General features: G+C 45.4%; 1 protein-coding gene across 8 annotated transcripts in view; it reads left to right on the top strand.

The window, feature by feature from the left end:
* Positions 1–20,738, top strand: part of CSNK1G1 (casein kinase 1 gamma 1) — a 251,007-nt gene that overhangs the window by 221,940 nt on the left and 8,329 nt on the right. For 4 of the 8 annotated variants that reach the window (XR_006274914.1, XM_038418851.2, XM_043494460.1 and 1 more), the window contains 3 exons: positions 6,439–6,549; positions 15,912–16,018; positions 18,871–18,894. Coding sequence is in view for 6 of the 8 variants with exons in the window: in XM_038418851.2 (XP_038274779.1) it covers positions 6,439–6,549; positions 15,912–16,018; positions 18,871–18,894 (242 nt within the window). In the remaining 2 variants the exon portion in view is untranslated. The remainder of the gene's footprint in view (positions 1–6,438; positions 6,550–15,911; positions 16,019–18,870; positions 18,895–20,738) is intronic. The other 4 variants (XR_006274913.1, XM_038418852.2, XM_038418853.2 and 1 more) reach the window with 3 other exon arrangements.

The following is a 20,738-nucleotide window of genomic DNA, read 5'->3' as shown; positions in this document are numbered from 1 at the left end:
TTGTTTTCTGTCCATTTTCTTTCTCCTTCCCTTTTTTGCTGGTTTTGTCACTCCCCTTCCCCCGTTCTCTTTTGCTTTTATTTTGTGGCACCTCTCCCTGTTCTGTTCTTGGCAGAAGGCTACATGCAGTTTGGATTTGAGATGTTCACTGTTAGCTGTAAGAGGCCAGGTCACAGACGGTATGTTGCAGTTTAGCTGAGTTCCATAGAACAACTTGGGCCAATAGACTTCCTGCCTGAGTCTGTAGTTCTGTACACGAGCTGCTCCTGTGTGCTGTTTCAAAAGGACAAATTATACAAAACAAAGACCAGAGAATGGAATGGCACCAGAAACGAGTTTGGATTCATCTTCACTGTACTTTACTAGGTACTTTCCTAAGTGAAATCTGTTATCTAAGGTGTCCGTATCTGCCTCAGAATGATCAGGTGCTCAGAATATTTATCCTTCCCAAAAGCATTTTGTACCATGGAAAATTATTTCTGCAGCAGAGCACGTTTTGACAAAGCATAATTAAAGAGTAATGCATTTTAGCCCACTATTAGCCAAGCCATAGATTAGGGTGAAGATCTTTGCTTAACTTTGGGTTAATTGACTGACTTAACATGCAGTTATACTCTCAAGTATCAGTGATTTATCCTGTGTTCTTAGAAGCAACTAAACATTATTTTTCTCCATTTAAAACAAAAATGAATTGTTGGAGCAAGTTCTGCCCTCAGATACAGGTACCCAACTCAGAAGGAGGTGATGGGAGTCATATGGCTATTTCAGAATGCTATAACATTTAATGTATGTGCTAACCTGTAACCTTTGTAAGTAGTGCAGAACTAAGCGGAGCTCTCTGATTATAGTTATACATCAGGCCTTTCTTCCTAGAAAAGTAAAAACTTGCAGGTAGGCTGACCAGGATACCTGGGAGCACAAGATCCTATGTAACTAAATGATTATTAGCACACTGAAGAGATCATGCTCAATCTGTCATAAAGAGGGCAGCCCACCTACCCTGTTAAGCTATATCTGCCATTTTGTGCCAGCTTCCAACAGCCATTTGTTTGACTTCTTCCCCATCCGTTACTAGAGACCAAGAGGGTTAAAACTCCAAGCTTGTCTGGAGTATGGAACTTAATGTAGGCTCTAGCTCATCTCAACAGCATCAGATCTTAACCCCCTGCAGCAGCAGCAATTAAAGCTCAAGTTACTGTTCTGTGTGCTGCCTTTAGGTCTATTCATTTTTCATCTTCAGTGTGTTTTAGTGCACTCGCTTATATCTAAGTATCTACATAGTGATTCTGTGGCTGTCCGGGGTAATATTGGAGGACCTTACAATCATTAATGGATTTTATCCTTAAAACATCTAGCAGCCAAAGGCATAATGTGATTCAATGGCTAGACGCTGAAGCTAAACCAATTCAGGGTAAAAATAAGTATGCTACTGGCCACACCACTCCCAACTGCAGACACGTTTCTGTTAGCAGTAGGTAGCTGCCAAGCTTGTCTCTTCCAGAGACATCTGCACCCCGATCAGCATGATGCTTGGTAGTAATTCCATTTTAAGCTCTCTGCGGCAGGAAGTGTCTTTCTGTGGTTTGCACAGTGCCTAGGACAATGAAGCCTCTATCCCTAACTGGTATGTCTGCAACATAAATAAAAACTAGGGTGGGGGAGCAACCATGAGAGGAGACCGAGAAGATCATCGCCAGCAGCATGAAGCAAAATTCACATCAGAGAGAGAGAGAGAGAGGGAATAAGCAAGAAACAAGAAGATGAGGGAAGGGAGTGGAGAACAGACAGAAAAGGATGTCAGGCTCATGTTGGGGTGAGGGAGGGTGGGCAGCGGAGGGAATATCCAGGTTCTCGGCCTTTCTGTATATGAGTCAACAGTGTGCCCTTGTTGCCAAGAAGGCTAATGGCATTTTGGGCTGTATAAGTAGGGGCATTGCCAGCAGACTGAGGGACATGATCATTCCCTCTATTCGACATTGGTGAGGCCTCATCTGGAATACTGTGATCAGTTTTGGGCCCCACACTACAATTGGAAAGAGTCCAGCGGAGGGCAACAAAAATGATTAGGGGGCTGGAGCACATAACTTATGAAGAGAGGCTGAGGGAACTGGGATTGTTTAGTCTGCAGAAGAGAAGACTGAGAAGGGATTTGATAGCTGCTTTCAGCTACCAGAAAGGGGGTTTCAAAGAGGATGTATCTAGACTATTCTCAGTGGTACCAGATGACAGAACAAGGAGTAATGGTCTCAAGTTGCAGTGGGGGAGGTTTAGGTTCGATGTTAGGAAAAAACTTTTTCACTAGGAGGGTGGAGAAGCACTGGAATGCATTACCTAGGGAGGTGGTGGAATCTCCTTCCTTAGAGGTTTTCAAGGTAAGGCTTGACAAAGCCCTGGCTGGGATGATTTAGTTGGGGATTGGTCCGGCTTTGAGCAGGAGATTGGACTAGACGACCTCCTGAGGTCCCTTCCAACCCTGATATTCTATGAAAGGGACAGGAGAAAAGGTGATAACAGTGGGGGGTGAGGGGTATTCCCAGTTTGTGTCCCAGGGAGACTCCAGTTAACACCATTAGGAATCACTGCTATAAAGTGTATTGGAATAAAAGGCATTCCATTCATACAAGTTAATGCGACCTCCTTCAGCCCCTGAGAGGTGGAGGAGGAAGGGAGGCATTGCTTCCCCAGACTGTTCTATGCCAGTAACTTCATAAAGGGGAAAATCTGAGTGTAGATCTGCTCTGCACAGAAAAACCTGTGGCACCAGGTCAATTGAGTCAGGCTTCTGGGACACAGGCTGTGGCACTAAAAGTAGCAGTGTAGATGTTAAGGCTTGTGCTAGCTCCTGAGCTCTGAGACCCTGCCCTCTCTCCCACCAGTGTCAGACCCCGGCTCCGAGACTCAGTGCTGTAGATCTCTTAATGCAGTGTAGATGTACCCTTAGAGTCTCCACAATGTTTTTAAAATGCAAACACTCCTGGCCACTTGATCCCTTTCAGAAGTACTTTGAGTCCTAGGGGAAGACTCCTGAGGTGTATGTCTTTATCGGTTCCATATTGCCACTGCTCCAGGAAACTGCAAATAGTTCATTCGAATTTTGGGGGGAAAACCCCCACACGACTAGTAATACGTGCAACTTTTAACTTACCAAGGGCATTGCCCAGGGAAGTAGCGTCTCACCAGACTCTCTTCTGCCAATAAATCCGTAATGAGAGTGTTAAATTTTTCTGGACACTAGAATAAAATATCCTCTTCAGTCAATTCTTCTGGCACGAACCTTCTCCTTTCACCCCATACTGGAGAGCATAACCTCCTAGGCTTGAGCATGGGGAAGCAAGTTTGTTAGAGCTGTATTGTCCAAAACCAAACTGTACAATAATATCCATCTGTTTACCTCCCAACAGAATCCAAGAGTGTTTCAAACCAGATCTGTTGGTTCTGTGAATTGTGAATCACAGCATACTCAATAGGTGGCTTTCAAAAAGGTCTTCCCCTGCTCCTCCAGCTTCAGGCAGCAGCAGTCTGAGCTGTAAACCACAATCTTTTGTTTCCAGACTGTTTTTTTTTTCAGGAGCACAGTGAGTTCATTTGTCCTCTTTGAACTAGTGCTGGTGCTCGTGCATTTTCAACTGCACCTTTCTCATTCACCTTCACTTTTCATTAATAAAGTTGTGCTTAATTGTCCATATGCTATGGGAATCTGAAAACTCAAGCCTTAGACATCAGTTGACCTCGGTCTCAGCTCTCTGCTCAGGACCTCGTGTCAGCATTCCTCACTTACATCAGTATTAGTCACATTTCATATCACAACAAGAAAGTATTCTACCATCTTTGTCTGAGATTTCCCATATGGCCAACACCCTCACTGCTTCAGATATGTGCAGTCAGTCCACTACTTCCTCCACAGAACCAACATAAGTTCAAAAAGTCCAGAGCCTTGTTTGTTTTTCCTCATTGAAGAGAGAGAGGATGGAAACCATATAACTTGAACAAATCAAATACAAATTAGTCTCAAGTCTATACATTCTAAAGCCCTATGGTGTATGTGACACTCATGAAAGGAATACCAAGTGTCCTGCCCTAGTAGCACTGTTTTGTGGTGATAGTAATGCAGCTAACAGGTGTTTCATTGGCTGACTTGTCATGTAGTCTACTGCTGTGTGCTTGTCTAAATCAGTGGTTCTCAACCAGGGGTACACATAGATCTTCCAGGGAGTACATCAGCTCATCTAGATATTTGCCTAGTTTTACAACAGGATACATAACAAGCACTAGCAAAGTCAGTACAAACTAAAATTTCATACAGCCAATGACTTGTTCATACTACTGTATATACTATACACTGAAATGGAAGTACATCATTTATATTCCAATTGATTTATTTTATAATTGTATGATAAAAATGAAAAAGTAAGCCATTTTTCAGTAATGTGTGGTGTGGCACATCTGTATTTTGATTTTTGATTTTGTAAGCAAGTAGTTTTTAAGTGAAGTGTAACTTGAGGTTATGCAAGACAAATCAGACTCCTGAAAGGGGTACAGTAGGCTGGAAAGGTTAAGAGCCACTGGTCTAAATGAACGCGTAGCTCATGGCAAGCTGGGATGTAAATGAAGGCCACGCTCGCATACGGCATGCTAAGTGGCCCCAGCTGCTGTGCACTAGAAGCTCTACACCACTTTGAAAGAGAGTAGATTAAAGTGCACTAGGGAACTTCTAGTGCCCAGCAGTAGTGTCCACGTGGGCACTTAGTATGCTGTACACTAATGCAGTGTAAATTTACAGCCAGTTGGCCACAAATTATGTTCCTGTAGACAAGCCCTGAGAGCATTGAGAAGTATTTGAATTAGTCTCTCCAGTTTAGAGAACGTTCCATCTCTACTGTTCAGATAGCTGAATTAAGCTTCCTAGTAAAGTGCTATATTTCTAAGCAGATGCCAAGCACAACAGTCTCTCACAATTAATTTGAGCTAGTTCTATTTTGTGAGAGGTACTGATTGCACTTGGTGCAGAAAGAGCATGTGACCCGGCAAAGAGTCTACTGTTTGTGCTATATTAGTCTTTAGATGTAGCTTGTATCTCTCTTCCCAAAAGTTATGCTTTGTGAACTTCATTGTCCAGTTATATTAATTTCTGCATAGGTATATGAAAAGCACTGAGAGAGGTCAGTTTTTCTGTATGTTCCCTGATTGTTTAGATGGAGTGTGTACTAATAGTGTTCCATTCTTCTCTCCAACCAGTCCTTCTCTTTTTCCTTACTGATGCTTTTTTACTTTTCTTTAACACTCTGGTTTGATAGTTCCCACGGTTAGATAGATGTATTGGCCACATATTGCATAGAGAAGACCTTTGTTTTTATGGGAATATATGATTTACCATTATGGAGCAAGCCATTGTTTCTTCTGTTTTAGTAGCTAATACTTGACGTTTCAGGAATAGCCAAGGGTTTGTCTACACTGGCACTTTGTTGGCAAAACTTTTGTTGCTCAGGGGTGTTAAAAAAAAAAAAAAAAAAAAAAAAACCTTCTCCTCCCAAAGACAAAAGTTTTACAGATGGAAAGCACCAGTGTGAACAGCACTTTGTTGGCAGAAGCACTCTCCTGCCGACAAAGCTGCTGCCGCTCATGGGGGGTGGAAGTTTTTTGTCGGCAGAAGAGCTCTCGACAAACAGCAGTTATACTATGTGCCTTTTAGCAGCATGGCTGTAGCGGCACAGCTGTGTCGCTAAAAGCTTCATAGTGTAGCCAGAGCCTACGAAACTTTCCTGCTAAGTAATGATAGCTGAAAGCAATGGCTTTGACCTCTTTGACTAGTTTAGTACTTTTTGTCTCCATTTGGAAGAAGAGAACATTATAACAACTTCTGATTTACTCAGGCTTGTTTTCAGGCAAAACTCACGCTTTTGCAAAGTAGGTGTGAAAACTTTTGAGCACATTTCTTTCTGCATTATTGGGTGTTTTTTGAAACTAGCTCCTGGTATAATAAACGTGGTTTCTCATCAGACATCTTGAAGTTTGGGCTCCTGGGCTCAAAAGCCCTATGTCCTGTGGAGGCTGGATTTGTGTGTCTGACCCCATTGCAGACAAGCTTTAGCGTCTGTGTCCTGACAGGCCTAGTTAAAAATATGTTACAGTTCCATTCGTTAGTTTGTAAATTCCTTTGTCAAAATATCTAAACAGAACTCGCACTGAAGTAGCTCAGAGGTTTTCTGAAAATTCATTTCTCCATTTGCTGAGTTGAATGAATCCTCTCCAACACTTACTGCTATCAAGCGTGCAATGTGTTTGGTAAAATGAACTTTTAACCAACCTAAATGTTCTTTAAATGCCTTGCTTTTTTCAGTGAACTAACCCCACTAACTAATATATTTTCATTACTTTGCCTGGGCTCACCTTTATCTTTCCTTCCATCTCTTGCTGTCATGCTTCTGAATGCCTGAGCAGACAGCGTCATCAGACCGCCGAGGAGAGTGGGAGATCCAACCAAGCCGGCAGACAAATACCTCGTACCTGACATCTCACTTGGCTGCAGACCGGCATGGGGGATCAGTACAGGTATTACCTCTTCCTGACCTGCACAGCTTTGCCATTAGAATCTGCTTAAAATTCCGGACGTCTCGTTGAATCTCAGCTACAATATTCCTGTGATCAGGAGAACTGTGTGCACTCAGAAGCAACTGTGCTTTTTGGGTGCTCTTCACAAGCAGACAAGCCCTGTCCTGCAGTAGCTTAATGCTTAAACTGCAGTCTCATGGCACCCAAGAGGACCAATGACTGGTCAGCTCAGCTTACTGCTACAGTCCCTGCAATATCTTTCGACCAGGAATTATTTAAAATAAGATACATGGAGCGATCTTCCAAAACTTGATTGTCAGATAAACTGTTAACCACAGTTTAGTATATGAAGAAATTCTATTCCTGTTTACACTCGTAACTAGTGGAGAGAATACAGAATGGGATTGTGTACTGACTATACAACTCTCCAAAATGATGTAATTAAGCTATAAGACATAATTAGGTGTGTAACTGACAATTGACATAAACCAAAGTGGGTTGTTGCATACACGCACAAAAGAGCTAGGAAAAGTTGCTGCTCTTCTTCAGTTTTTATATGTAGATTGTGTCTGAGCAGATGGTTGAATGTATCTGATATGAGATATATTCAGGGGCATCACTGGGTTGACTGTAGCAATGGACTGTAGAATGGCTAGTGGGAGGAAGATGTACAGTTACTTTTCCCCTCAGACTAATGACAGAAGCTCATTAAAATACTGTCACTAAATGGCATCACAGCCAGTGATGCTACATTGATGTTCTATTGACTTTGTATTTCTCCAGCTCCCCAGTGTATTACCTCATAATTGTTTGTTTGTATTTGAGAAGCAGCCTGAGGTCCCAGTCAGGGTTGGGGCCCAGTTGTGCTAAGTGTCATTCAAATGTAAAGCGTAAGCTCTTTGGGGCAGGAGCTGTGGCTGCTTAAGAGAGAGGATGCAACAAGCAATGTAACAAACAGTGGTAATGAAGGTAGAATGAGTAACAGTAGTAAACACTATAAAGGTTAACATTATGCACAACTCCGTAGTTCCGAATCAGTGGAAAAGAATTTTCTTTTTCATAAATCAGCTATCTCTTACTGCCTTCCAGCCTAGCTAAGATTAGCTTTATTACACTAGTGACAGGGAGGAATAAATGCAAAATGCATTTAATGTAGCCTCCTCCTGGCCTCTATATCTAAAATGAAGGAACAGAAGCCATTAAAGCATAAGGAGAGCTGTGTACCATCAATGCTTGTTTAGTGTTGAACTGAACTCCTTCGTGGTTGTTAGCCATGTGACAGCTGCTTGGCATGTTCAGCTATGGTTTCTGTGACACAAGCTGTGGCTTGGCCATACGAACTGGATGTATAGAAGTGAATGTGAGGAGATTTTTTCCATGGTGTGTGCCAGAACTGGAGGGAGTGAGAGAGGTCTGAGCCTTTGAGGAATTGAGCCTTGTTACTTTTTGAAAATTCTTCAGAAGCATTATACACATCTCACAGTGAACTAGTTTGTTCTTAATTCACGCTGATATAGGGAAGGTGTTTAACAAAAATGCTATTTGAATATTCAGTCATAAAGGATTGGTATGCTGGTCTGTGGAACTGCATGCTGTTTTTCTCCCTCCTTCCTTGTAGGTAGGTACTATGTGCAGCACAGAGTAAACACTTGTCAAAGTCAAATACAGTTCTTCTACACACATGATTATGATTATGCCATACAGAATCCTTTGCATCTCCTTCAGGAGGTACTTTAAAGGTGTTGTTTCTCACCAGCCAAAATGGCACATAAGGTCTCTCATTGGCTGAAGATTGATTCTGAGGTGAAGTTATTTCCTAGAGCTCTCAGTATGCTGTAGAATCCCAATTGAAAGTGCAGACTACAGACTCTACTGAGAGAGTAATACCACCAGTAAATTAATCATTGCTTACGGGAGTCTCCTCCTGGGTAGGATGGTACTATTCTCCACATGCAGGTCTCAGCCAGACTGGCTATGAGGTGACTCTTACGCTGTATGGCATGCTTATAAGCACCCTTTATAGGTGTGCACTAAGAGATCTAGAAACTTTCAAGCTTCCCAAGAACTTCTGTGTGGAAAGATTGCTTGCAGCTTTAATACCAGTTCTTGCTGAGGTATAAATCTTCGCTTCTGATACTTGTGTTTTATAGTCCAGCATTTTAGCGCATCTTTTCACTTAGAGTATTCTCTGGGCACCTGAGAAATTGAAAGCTGGGATGAGGAATTAGTGTCTGCAGGATATATGTGGCTCTGTTCTACATTGACTCAGCATTTGTCTAAACAAAGAAAATGTATAGACATACATTATACCACTACAGCTATACCAGTGGTATATCCTGGGTGGACGTTCTTATTTCAGAATAAAAGTGCCGTTTTCCAGTTTAGCTTATCTGTTTGAAAGTGATATAAGGTAAACTGAAAAAGGCACTTTTACTCTGAAATAGGAGTGTCCACAGGAAGCATTATACCAGTATAGCTATACTGATATAATTTTACTAATATAGTTATGCCAGTAAATTTCCCTGTATAGGCAATCCCTTAGTCACTGCAGCATCTAAATCTCTGCGGAAACTTCCTCCATCATGTGGCCAACCCTTAAATCTCTACCTGATTTCGATTAAATCTCAGGACAAACTTCCCAACAGTAAGAACAGTAGGACAATGGAATAGACTGCCTTGGGAAGTTGTGGAAGCTGCTTTGCTGGAGATTTTCAAAAGAAGGCTGGATAGCCATGTGCCTTGGATGGTTTAGACTCAGCAAATCCTGTATCTTTCCCAGGATTAGACTAGATGACCCTTGCGGTCCCCTCTAGCCTGTGATTCTACATTACCTGTTAGTGGAAATCAGAGCTGCTCCGCTGTGTCCATAAACATCATCTACTCTCATTCCTGTATCATGGCCACCTAAAGAGTTCTTCAACTGATGCCTGGCTAACTCTGGGTCTTCTAGGGGGTCAGTATTTGAACAGCAGCTGTTTTTCCTGGAAGGAATTTGCCATGTGTGACATAGTAAATTGTTACTGGGTAAAAAACCAAAGAGAAAACCCAAGCCCATTGAGAAGTTAGGCTTAATGAAAAGCATCTGCAGAAAGTTTAACTGCCCTAGGCCTGGTCTATGCTATAAAATGAGGTTGACATAAGCTACCTTGCATCAACCTAGTTGACACTTAAATTTGTCTCACACCAATGTAGGCTTCCCTTTCCACCAACATAGTAACACCACCTCTCTAAGCAGTGTTGAGCCATGGTTGACATATTGAGGTTGAAGTAGCTTGAATGTAGATGCTACATAATCTGTGTCAACCGTAAGAGTCCTCTAGAAGTTGTTCCACAATGTCCGGCACTGACCACTCTGGACACAGTTGTGAACTTCACTGCCCAGGAGTCACGGAGACCAGAAGGCCCCCCATCCTTTAAAGCCCTGCAGATTTTTAAAATGCGTTTTCCTGATTGTCCAGCTTGGTGAGCACATCTAGCAGCTCTCCACTGTTGTGTGCAACTGCCCAGCTGACCATAATGGCTACATGCTCCAGACATGCTCTGGCTTGAAGTAAACAGGAGATATTGGATCTCCTGGGTCTGTGGGGAGAAGAGACTGTGCAAGCACAGCTACAGATTGGCTATAGAAACGTGGACATCTCAGAGTAGATTGCACAAGGGGTGCAGAAGAAGGAGTATAACAGGGGTCAGCAGCAGTGCCATGTGAAAGCAAAGAAGCAGTGGCAGGCATACCAGAAGGTAAGGGAGGCCTTTGATCCAGAGCCAAGCCACAGACCTGCCACATTTACAAAGAACATAACACCATACTTAACAGAAACCCCACTGCCACCCCACATGCCACCATGGATACTTCTGAGGAGCCTGAGTCTCAGGCCCCTGACATGAACAGCGAGGACGAGGAGTAGGAGGATGGGGGACATGCGACTGAGGGGTCTAGTTTTGCTGTGACCCAAGACCTGTTTCTGACTCCACTGTGGTCCGGCCCAGTCCTGGCAGTCAAGCCTGGGCGAGCTTGGTGAAGGGGAAGGAAAAGTGTGTAAATTTTATTTCCCATTATTCTGCTGGAATCCCCAACTTAGAAGGACACAGCTATCGACTTTTCATTAATTTACTGGTACTAGAAGAGGCAGAAGTACAATTAAGCCAGGTAACATTATCTGCTTTTCATTCCCCTGTACAGTTAGGCAGGGGGCCATGAAGAGTAGTTTATGTACCTAGGGATGTCTCTTGAATCCTCCTAAGAGATTTCAGTGAAACTTTCATGCAGGTCCTTTGCAATCCTCTTCAGCAGTTTTCTGGGGATGGCAGCCTTATTTCTTCCTCCGCGGTAGGACAGTTTCCCACACCAGTCAACAATAACTTCAGCAGACACCATTGCAATACACAGGCTAGCAGCACACAGGCCAGGGTGGCTTCAGGTCGCCAGCAGCAGCTATGTTCTCTGTGCCTTTGTTACCCTCAGGATCCCCTGTGGAAAAAGTGCCAATTTTCAGTGCCAATATCTTGTTACTCATCATTTCATGCAACTGAGCAATTCCTTCCTCATTTCCCTCACCCCTGGCAGCCTATAGTCATCACAGCAGGATCTGTGCATGGAGCTGTGCACGAGCACTCTGAAGCAGAGGTGTCAATAAGCATGTCTTGTTTAAAACTTCAGGCATACACAGGAAGGGAGCTCTTAACTTTCGCTTTTTGTTGTGATTTTGGTACCTCTGTGTTTTATCTGCTGCCATTGCAGTCTTCAGGGGATCCCCTCCACACTCTCAGAATGCCTGAGTCAGATAAGAGGAGAAAGAAGAAGACTCAGATGACATGTTCAGCAAGATCCTGCAAGTCAATGCTGCATCAGGCTGTCAGCAGAGGACCTGGAGGATGAATATTGCAGACATCCTGGAGAAGGAAAGAGCTGAGAGGAGAAAGGCCTCAGAGTCAGAGGACATTGCACCAGTTTATAATGGGCTTCTGCTGCAAACACAGATAATACAGGCTCCTGTGAATCTACAGTTTCAGTAGTCCCAGGCTTGCCTCCCTTTGCAGTCCATGGAGAACTCCAATATAGTATCTCCCTATGCCCCCCTCCCCCCAATATTCCACATGGCATCAGAGACCGCATCCCTACCCCTACTATGGCACACCAAGGGACAGTAAAGATGACAAAGCTTCACATACACTGACCTGTGAGAGCCACGGATGATGCGTGTGTAACCAAAACGGACATCAATGTTCCTTTCCTTTTGTTAAATTCTGTTACATTAAAATCCTACTAAATTTATTAATTTGCTTTTAATATGCACAGAAGTTTTGAAGTGTTTGTTACTCAATAAAACTCTATTGTTTGGAAAATAATTCATCTTTATTAGTTCCCAACATATGTTGCAGAATGACTGGTGGTATCAAAGGCATCCACTTACTTTACTGTGACACAATTCACAGGATCAGTGACAGTGTAATAATTATAAATGTACAGCAAGCATCACAGCAGTGCTTTGTCAGTGTTCTATTCGTAGGTGTGCACCAAGCACCACACAATTCCTAAGAGGCCCCAGACTTCAGGCCTAGGTAGAGCACAGTCCACCACAACTGGGGCTTGCCATTAAAGTGCTCTTTCAAAGCCTCCCTGAGCCATGTAGCTGCACACTAAGCTGTTATGATAGCCCTTGCATTGGGCTGTTCAAATTCAGCAGACAGCTGCTCCACCTCCACCCCAGTGGCAACTTTTCCCCTTTGCCTCACAGATATTGTGCAGGACACAACAGGCAGATATAGCCATTGGGATATTTTTCTCACGAAGATCCAGTCTTTTGAGTAAACCATGCCATCCCCCTTTGTCTACCAAAAGTGCATTCAACTGTCATTTGGCACCTGCCGAGCTGATAGTTGAATCTTTCCTTCGTGCTGTCCAGGTGGCCGGTGTACAGCTTCATGAGCCAAGAGAGTAAGAGATAGATTGGATCCCCCAGAATCACTGCTGGCATTTCAACATTGCCAATGGTAATCTACTTGTAGCTTTCTGAACAGTCCTGTGTTCCTAAAGATGTGAGTGTCTTGCACTTTCTCTGTTGTTGGTAAAGGGTCCCCGGGGATCCAACAGCCCTTTCTGTTGATGTACTCTGTGGGAAGGTGGTCAGGTGCCAAAATAGAGAGATGTACACACATCCCTGCTACAGTTTGGGAACCCCTTTGCTGCAAATCCATCCACTATATCCTGCACATTGCTGAGAGTCCCAGTCTTGCGTAACAGGAGATGATTAATTTGCATGAAAATGGCCCCCACAGTGTCTTTTCCAACTCCAAAATGATTTCCCACTGACCGGTAGCAATCCAGCATTGCAGGTTTCCATCGTGCCATCACCACTCACTTCTCCATTGTCCGTGCAGCTTTCATTTTGGTGCCTCTGCACTGGAGGGCTGGGGCGGGCTTGACACACTGATCCTCGCATATCCGAGAGTTCTGCAGCCATCATCCCAAGCCTACGTTACATGTGATTCCACCAGCCAGTGCCCAGTTCTTGGCCCAGAAGTGACATTCCACTGTTCGCAACTCTCCTTAGAATCATAGAATATCAGGGTTGGAAGGGACCCCAGAAGGTCATCTAGTCCAACCCCCTGCTCAAAGCAGGACCAAGTCCCAGTTAAATCATCCCAGCCAGGGCTTTGTCAAGCCTGACCTTAAAAACCTCTAAGGAAGGAGATTCTACCACCTCCCTAGGTAACGCATTCCAGTGTTTCACCACCCTCTTAGTGAAAAAGTTTTTCCTAATATCCAATCTAAACCTCCCCCATTGCAACTTGAGACCATTACTCCTCGTTCTGTCATCTGCTACCATTGAGAACAGTCTAGAGCCATCCTCTTTGAAACCCCCTTTCAGGTAGTTGAAAGCAGCTATCAAATCCCCCCTCATTCTTCTCTTCTGCAGACTAAACAATCCCAGCTCCCTCAGCCTCTCCTCATAAGTCATGTGCTCTAGACCCCTAATCATTTTTGTTGCCCTTCGCTGTACTCTTTCCAATTTATCCACATCCTTCCTGTAGTGTGGGGCCCAAAACTGGACACAGTACTCCAGATGAGGCCTCACCAGTGTCGAATAGAGGGGAACGATCACGTCCCTCGATCTGCTCGCTATGCCCCTACTTATACATCCCAAAATGCCATTGGCCTTCTTGGCAACAAGGGCACACTGCTCACTCCTTGAGCACTACCACCAATCTTGAATTGATTCTCATCATGTCCCACCGCAATCTGACCTCCAGGAAATCATCATGTTTCCCATGGCTCTTCTTGCAACTCTGCAAATACTGAAGGATCAGTGTGTCCTGTGCTTGCAACACTCATGGCAAGAGTATAGAGCTATGCAGGCTGCATGCTTCTCTCACAGATGGCAGACAGTGATGAGTTACATGTGGGTTCATGGGATTTTCAAAATAGGTGCAAAAATTATGGGATAGAGATGACATTTTGGGGTGGAGAAAGTTGCATTATGGGAACTTGACCCCTTGCTCCCAGTCACCCCTGCACAACTCATTTCTGGACCACCGTGCATTGCCAAAACTTCCAAAAAGACAGTGCACTGGAAGGTGGCGAGTTGCACAGCAGGATGGTGCATCGCATGGTACACCGCATTGTGCTTTGACATAAGCACACCTGGTGCATACACGCTGTGACAACGCAAGGTGCCAAGTATGTACCTGCACAAGCAATATGCTAACTTGCTACCTGTGGTGGCACTTGCCTCAGCAAAAGTTTGTAGTGTAGACATGCACCTAGAAATTACAACTAGGGGATGGCCCTGCTGGCTTCAATTAACTACTGATCCTTAGCAAAACCTTCCAGGGCACGGGGGGGCTGAGGCCCTACATAAATCAGCTCATTCCAGAGTAGCAGCAGAAGAGGCAGCACCAGGGTCAGCATCTGCGGAGAAGCAACACTTGGGAAAGGCACTGAATTTGAAAGTGTTTGGGCACAGGTTGGGTGGCGCCTGCCACCCTCCACCCCACTTAAGGTCTCTGGTGCTCAGGTCATCCTAGCCCAACAGGAAGTACCTGGTAACACCATGAGTCCTGACATCTGACAGCAGGGTAGGCCGTACTACTTTCCAGACTTGGTTATCACCATTACAACCTCAATCTCTAACTCTTCCTAAATGTGGGATAACAGCAAGTTTTATGCATGGTACTTTGTCTTTGCCTTCTGACAAGGTAATAGGAATGGGAGCAATCATACATCATTCACCACTTGGCCAGGATGTGCAGTCACTTCAAGAATCTGCAATTGTAGAGGTTTTCAGTAGTAGTCAAGAGTCCTTGGTTCTTTGCAGATGAGTGTGGAGGGTCAACCAGAGTAGCTACAGTCTGGTCTTCAGTGAACCTGTTCCAGAGTCATTGTTATCATAGTTGCAGCTGCTGTAGTATGGTGACTGAGTTTCTCAGAACCTCCTCCTTGTTCTCCTGGCTACAGTATCTTGGACTCTTAGGAGCTGGAGAACTGGGTGCTTTAAAACCACCAATGGTGAGAATGATTGAACAGCATATGATGTGAATTATATTGAGGGAAATGGAAATTAGGGTTCAAGTACACACCTTGCCACAATAAAATTATTTTAAGCAAAAGAATTCACTTCTCTGAGGAAAATGAGGTAGAGTATGTTCCCAAATCAGTTCCTCTGCCATCAGCGGCAGTGACAAGGGCAGAGGAGTTACTGACACTCAGGCTACTGGTGTACCATATTCAGATGATGCCGTTATCAGTTAGGTATCCAAGTCCTAAGGAATCCATTTTGCCTCCACAAGATATCTTGCTACCTAGTGTCAAAACACTTAGACCTATTTTGTATTGAGCTCTTCAGCTGTTTCCCAGCTGCTGGGAGTCAAAAGTTTGGGACTCAGAAGTTGGTGATTTTAGAAAAATCTGCAGTAAAAGTGTTGGGGGAAAATATTCAGCAGAAATGTCCTATATAACCAGATATTACAAGGGCAGAAGTAGGAGTCATGGGACGAAACGAGGAAAAATTAGTTTGAATATAAGAGACACATTGTGGCACAGCTTCCCAAAGGAAGCGGTGGAAGTCCCATCATTTGATCCATTAAAAACAAGCACTGTGGAGAACGTATTGTAGAGAACAGGCCTACTTTGGCACTCAATCACTGCTGTGGGAAGTCTCATTCAATCCTACAGATTTCTAGGAGGGTGTACCCTGGCCAGGAGGAAGGAGTAAACAGTAGAAAGTGCCTTGTATTCATGCTGTAGGTTTCACATGTTCTTCCTACAGTATCCATTGTCGGGACAGACCTACCACTCAATTGTGAGCTGCTGATTAACCCTGCCAAAAGACTTCATTACTAGCTGCTTTTGTTTTGTGTTTCAGGTGGTCAGTTCGACCAATGGAGAACTGAATGTTGACGACCCAACAGGGGCACACTCCAATGCACCAATCACAGCACAGGCCGAGGTGGAAGTGGTGGAAGAAGCTAAGTATGTTTGCTTTACAAATAGGCTGTTTATTGATGTGGTTTTAAATCCTCTGTATTTGAAAGGAGTGAGGATTTTACCTGTTTAGACATTTGATGCTTGTATCCATAACTTTTCCTTGAATATCGCTGCTTTTTGCATGGTACCTCAGTGTTGCTGCTGCCTCTTTTCTCTATGATGCCTGGAGAATGTAACTTTTGGCCAGAGCATGCGTTGCAAACAAGATAGTGGTAAAGAATGATGTGAAAATCGAATGTGTGACTCCTGGTGCATCTTCCCTGATCTGGAGGTGTCTCCTCTGCTCCTGCTGCGTGCACAGAAACAGCTCAGCCCTGGGTCAGTGAAGGAATTGTCAATCTAGCAACATTGTATTCCTACCTGTGAGAGCTAGAGGCCATGTAGGCAGAGTGGTCTGAAAATAGCCCTTGCAGGGCTTTTGCCATGAATCTTCCCTGATCCAGTCCAGTAGGTGCTGAATGAGGTTGAAACTGTAAATAGCCCTTCTGCCTGTGAGGCTAGTAAATCTCCCTTCGAGCTGCCAGCGTGGGGTAGCAGGACATTCCCCATAGCTTGTCAGGAAATGGGGTGGGGTGGGAGGAGGAATTGTTGTCTTGGCCATTGTGCTTCTCTTGCATGTGTGCTGCCCTCCGGCACCACTGGGTGGCACTTTGCATGATCTTTGTTAAACAGGAGCTAGGACGTGGAACCTGCTGTCCACTTGAGCAGCAGCCGAGTGCCTGCCCCCTCCTTTGAACCAGGAAGGGCTTTGAACCCCGCTGAGTCACTGGAAGGAGGTTGAAGGCTCAGTCATGGCATGACAAAACTGACTTCCCCCACAGAGGGCTGAATGGCTCGGAGGCTGCCTTTGAACTGGCTCATGTGCCGGGAATTGCTCCATGATCTGGGCCAGAGGTGTGGGGGGGTGGGGGGGAAAGGACCTGCAGGGTCACGTGCCCCCTAGATTTGCTGCTTGGCATGTACTGAGCATGCTTATATGGACTGAGCATGCTCAGTAACACTGTCCTCACTCTGCCTCCCACTATTGGCAGGCACAGGTCACCTCTGATCTGGGCCACAATGTGGCTCAGTGGAATTCTTATTGCTCGGCAGGCATTGTGTTTCTTGGCCTTCTGGGGGGGGAGTCTTTCGCTGGAAATGGATTGAATGAGGATAAGAAACTGCCAGGCCTGGGTCATAAAGGCTTGAGGTGCAAAGCGTCGAGCTGGTTCCAGTGCTGAGCACCAATCTCACCCATGCTATCCCTGAGAGTGAGTGGCTCTCTGTCGTCGTCCATTCCTTTGTCCCTTGGAAATCACTTCCACAGTGCCCATGTCACTATTGACCCATGTGGGTAGCGAGCTACAATAATCATCTTGCAGTGAGGAGCCCTAGTAACATCGTTCTGTTCCCTTCCCAGCCAGGGGATGCAAGAGCTGAAGGGCTGTGTGCCTCCTGTAAGCTGGGCAGCTACAAAAGGGGAGCTTACGGGCATTGGCCACTGCCCAATATGGACAGTGCAGCCAATAGGGACTACAGGTCCTAGCTGTCTTGATCGGAGAGACTATGCTGCATTGCTTGCTGGGATGTGTAGTCTGTGGCTGCACCTCTAGTACAGCACAGTGGCTGCAGTCCAGTTATGCAAATTCTATATATGTGGCCTTCAGCCTCCTGATGATTTGCCAACACAGCCCTCAGCTATGCACAGTTTGGGCCCCACCCCTAGCTTGTGGCCAGATGTAAGAAAGGATCAGCAAGAGTTTCTTTGGGGCAGGGACTGTCTTTTTGTTCTGTCTGTACAGCGCCTAGCACAGTGGGGGCCTGGGCCATCACTAGGACTCCTCGGGGCCACCACAGTACAAATAATCAATATATCCTATTAGCCTGTCTTGGCAACAGCAGTTGTTTGCTTTATTGTGAGGAGGGACAATGGTGCCCTGCACATCCCGTATGAGATGGTTAGGAGTTAGTTTCCCCTTTCCAGTCCCTAGGTTTGTGGTTTGAGTCTCTTTTTGGATCATGTGGCATTCCAGTAGAGACTCTCTTGTACTGGCTAATCTAGTCATGATTACCCGGTATAGACTAATGGGTTTGTGTTGATAAGTGAGATGTCCCCTTGTCTTTCCCTGCAAGTTGTCTCTGTCACACAAGTCCAAACTTGTCCTCCCTTCACTTATCTGAGTATGTCAGGAGGCTGGAGGTCTTGTGGACACAGGCAACCTGAAATGTGCTCCCAGTTGGCCTGGTGCTACTGTTCTGTAGTAAGGTGGCCACTCAGAGGGAGGGCCAGGGCTAGCTGGATTGCCTGGCTCCCTGACAGTTTTTGAGGTAGCATGTTGGGAAAAGTGGGGCTGTGTCTCACCTCTCTGCATCTGTGGGCAAGCAGGAAGAGCCAGAGCAAACGCTGCAGACTCTGCTTGTGGTGTAAGTGAATAAAGGGGCTCCCTCTCCCCGGCAGCTGTGGTCAACATGGCATCTCATCCAGGCCATAAGCCTTTGTCTGACTGTCTGTGGCTTGGGTCCCCTTCTTGGTGGGCCAGCCACCCTCTCAGCCACAGACTTCCCTGATGGCATACTCCTTGTTGACACTCTGATGTCCTGGTATGTTTATCCCAGGCCACAGGACAATGAAAACGTATCCTACTTCTCAGCAGTGACTTGTCAGGGTATCTCTTGCAATGAGCTATGGGGGCCTCAGATGGAATAAGGAATACGGAGGGTGGGTGGGCAAGGCATATGTGTCTGCTGATCAGTACTGCATGTTTGCATGGCTTGCAGTGACATGCTTTCATCCCACCTCTGTGAACTAATTGCTCTTTCTTCCTTTCTGTGTTTTTCTCTCTACACACTCTCTGTAGCTGCCTGAAAATGCTCAACTTGTGGTGAGTCCCTCTCTCCAGTCCCCGGGCAAGGGGGAGCGGACCAGACTAGACTGGGATTGGCAAAATCAAACCAACCAAAACAGTGTAATAGCTGCACAAGTTAGAAATCCAACCCAGTGCAGTTATTGCTATTACAAGGGTGGGGAACACATGCAGGATGGGTGTGTGTGTGTGAGAGGAGGCCGCAGTAGGCCAAGCAATTGAACTAATCTTTGGACTGATCCGTTGAAAGCTAAAAAAATTTCTCTTCTTTTATCTGTTCAGCTTAATGTATTCACCAAACATGCAAGTGTATGAGCAGATAATGTCTAAAGGAGTTAGGCAGAGTCCAAACCAGGCTGAAAAATCCCTCATGGGAATTCCTCACAACAGGTGGTTCTGCATGGAAAGCTGTGTACACCATGTCCATCTCCTGGGAGCTGTGTGCGTGTGGCTCTTTCCTTGGGAGCCTTGCTGATATGAAAATGAGCAAGGCAGGGTTCCCATCAACAGATGCGGTGGTCTAGAACCATGGTCCTCATCCTCTTCCATATTGGGACCTCCTGCCTCCTAGCTGAGACCTTCCTCTCATTTGGCAATCTGAGAAGGGCATGGTGGTCACGGCCCACAGGCTGAGAACCCCTGATCTTGCTCCAGATTGGTGGGGAGGAGGTGGTTGCCTTCAAGAAAGTTTCTGCAACTCAAGGACTGAGGGGGAAAAGACCAGGGTTTTCATCTAGGAGGGCACGCAGGCTGGAGTAGCTGCTTTCTGAGCCTGCTGTTGGTGTTATGCTCTTCCCCTTTATCACCATTATCCTTGAGTTCCAGGGGGACCCTAAATAGTAACATTCAGCACTTTTATAGTGTGGAGTGCTTTCCGAGCACTAGCTAAACTGTAATCCTCAGGACACCCCTTTGAGGGGGACATGAACACCTGGTTTTACAGATGGGGAAATTGAGGCGCAGAAGTGAAGTGAGTTGTCTTAGATAATACAGAAGATCAGTGGCAGAGCCAAGGATAAAATTCAGGAGTTCCAGGCTCTCAGTCCACTCATTCATCTTGCCTCACAGTGGGTTTTGAGGGAATCCATGTTCAGCTACAGAGACAGGAATAGAGTGTAGGGAGTTTAAATCTCATGGCCCCATGTGTGGTGAAGAATGTCCCTGCGTGGTGGCAGACTGGTCCTTCTCTGCCCTCCTCTCTACTGGCACTGCCTCTGGTACCGCTGGCATCTCTTTGGCTTCTCTGTGTGTCGTACTCTGAGGCTGTTCTTAGACATTGTCTGCACGCACAAAGGTCACATTCTGTATAATTGTCAGCCTGTCTTATTCTTTTATTTTGTCGTTTCTGCCTCTGCCTGTGTTAACAACTCTCAGGACTTCCTTTCCTGAACCCTTTTGAACTGAGCAAAAGGGCCCTCTGTCTGAGCAACAGGGACCAAAAGAGAGCAAAGGAATCTCAGGAAAAGAGATGGCTAAAAAGAGCAGCTAGAAATCAGTCAGATGCTTGAAATCTGGGGCAGAGAGTGAATTTTGGCCTTGGTTCTCCTTCCCTGATCAGATACATGTGTTTGGTAATCCCTCAACTCCTGTCCTGTTTCTCGTCATGACAGTTCCCTTCTCCTTTTACTGGTGCCTGAGTCCTGAAGGAAGGTGGTTACTGTGGGAAGAAAATAGTGCTACTGGATGTTAAAATGAGTGAGGGCACAGGGGTGGCTCAGGACATTGGGGGTACAGAACATTTCACCAGGAGGAAATTCTCTAGCCTGTGTTATGCAGGAGATCAGATGAGATGTCCCCTCTGGCCTTCCAATTTATGAACCTCTAGGGGTCTCATTCAAAACCAGCTTAGGGTGGTAGTGACC

Source organism: Dermochelys coriacea, chromosome 10 (assembly GCF_009764565.3).
Source record: "Dermochelys coriacea isolate rDerCor1 chromosome 10, rDerCor1.pri.v4, whole genome shotgun sequence".
In the NCBI taxonomy this organism is placed as follows: Eukaryota; Metazoa; Chordata; order Testudines; family Dermochelyidae; genus Dermochelys; species Dermochelys coriacea.
This window is presented reverse-complemented; position numbering and strand designations above follow the sequence as displayed.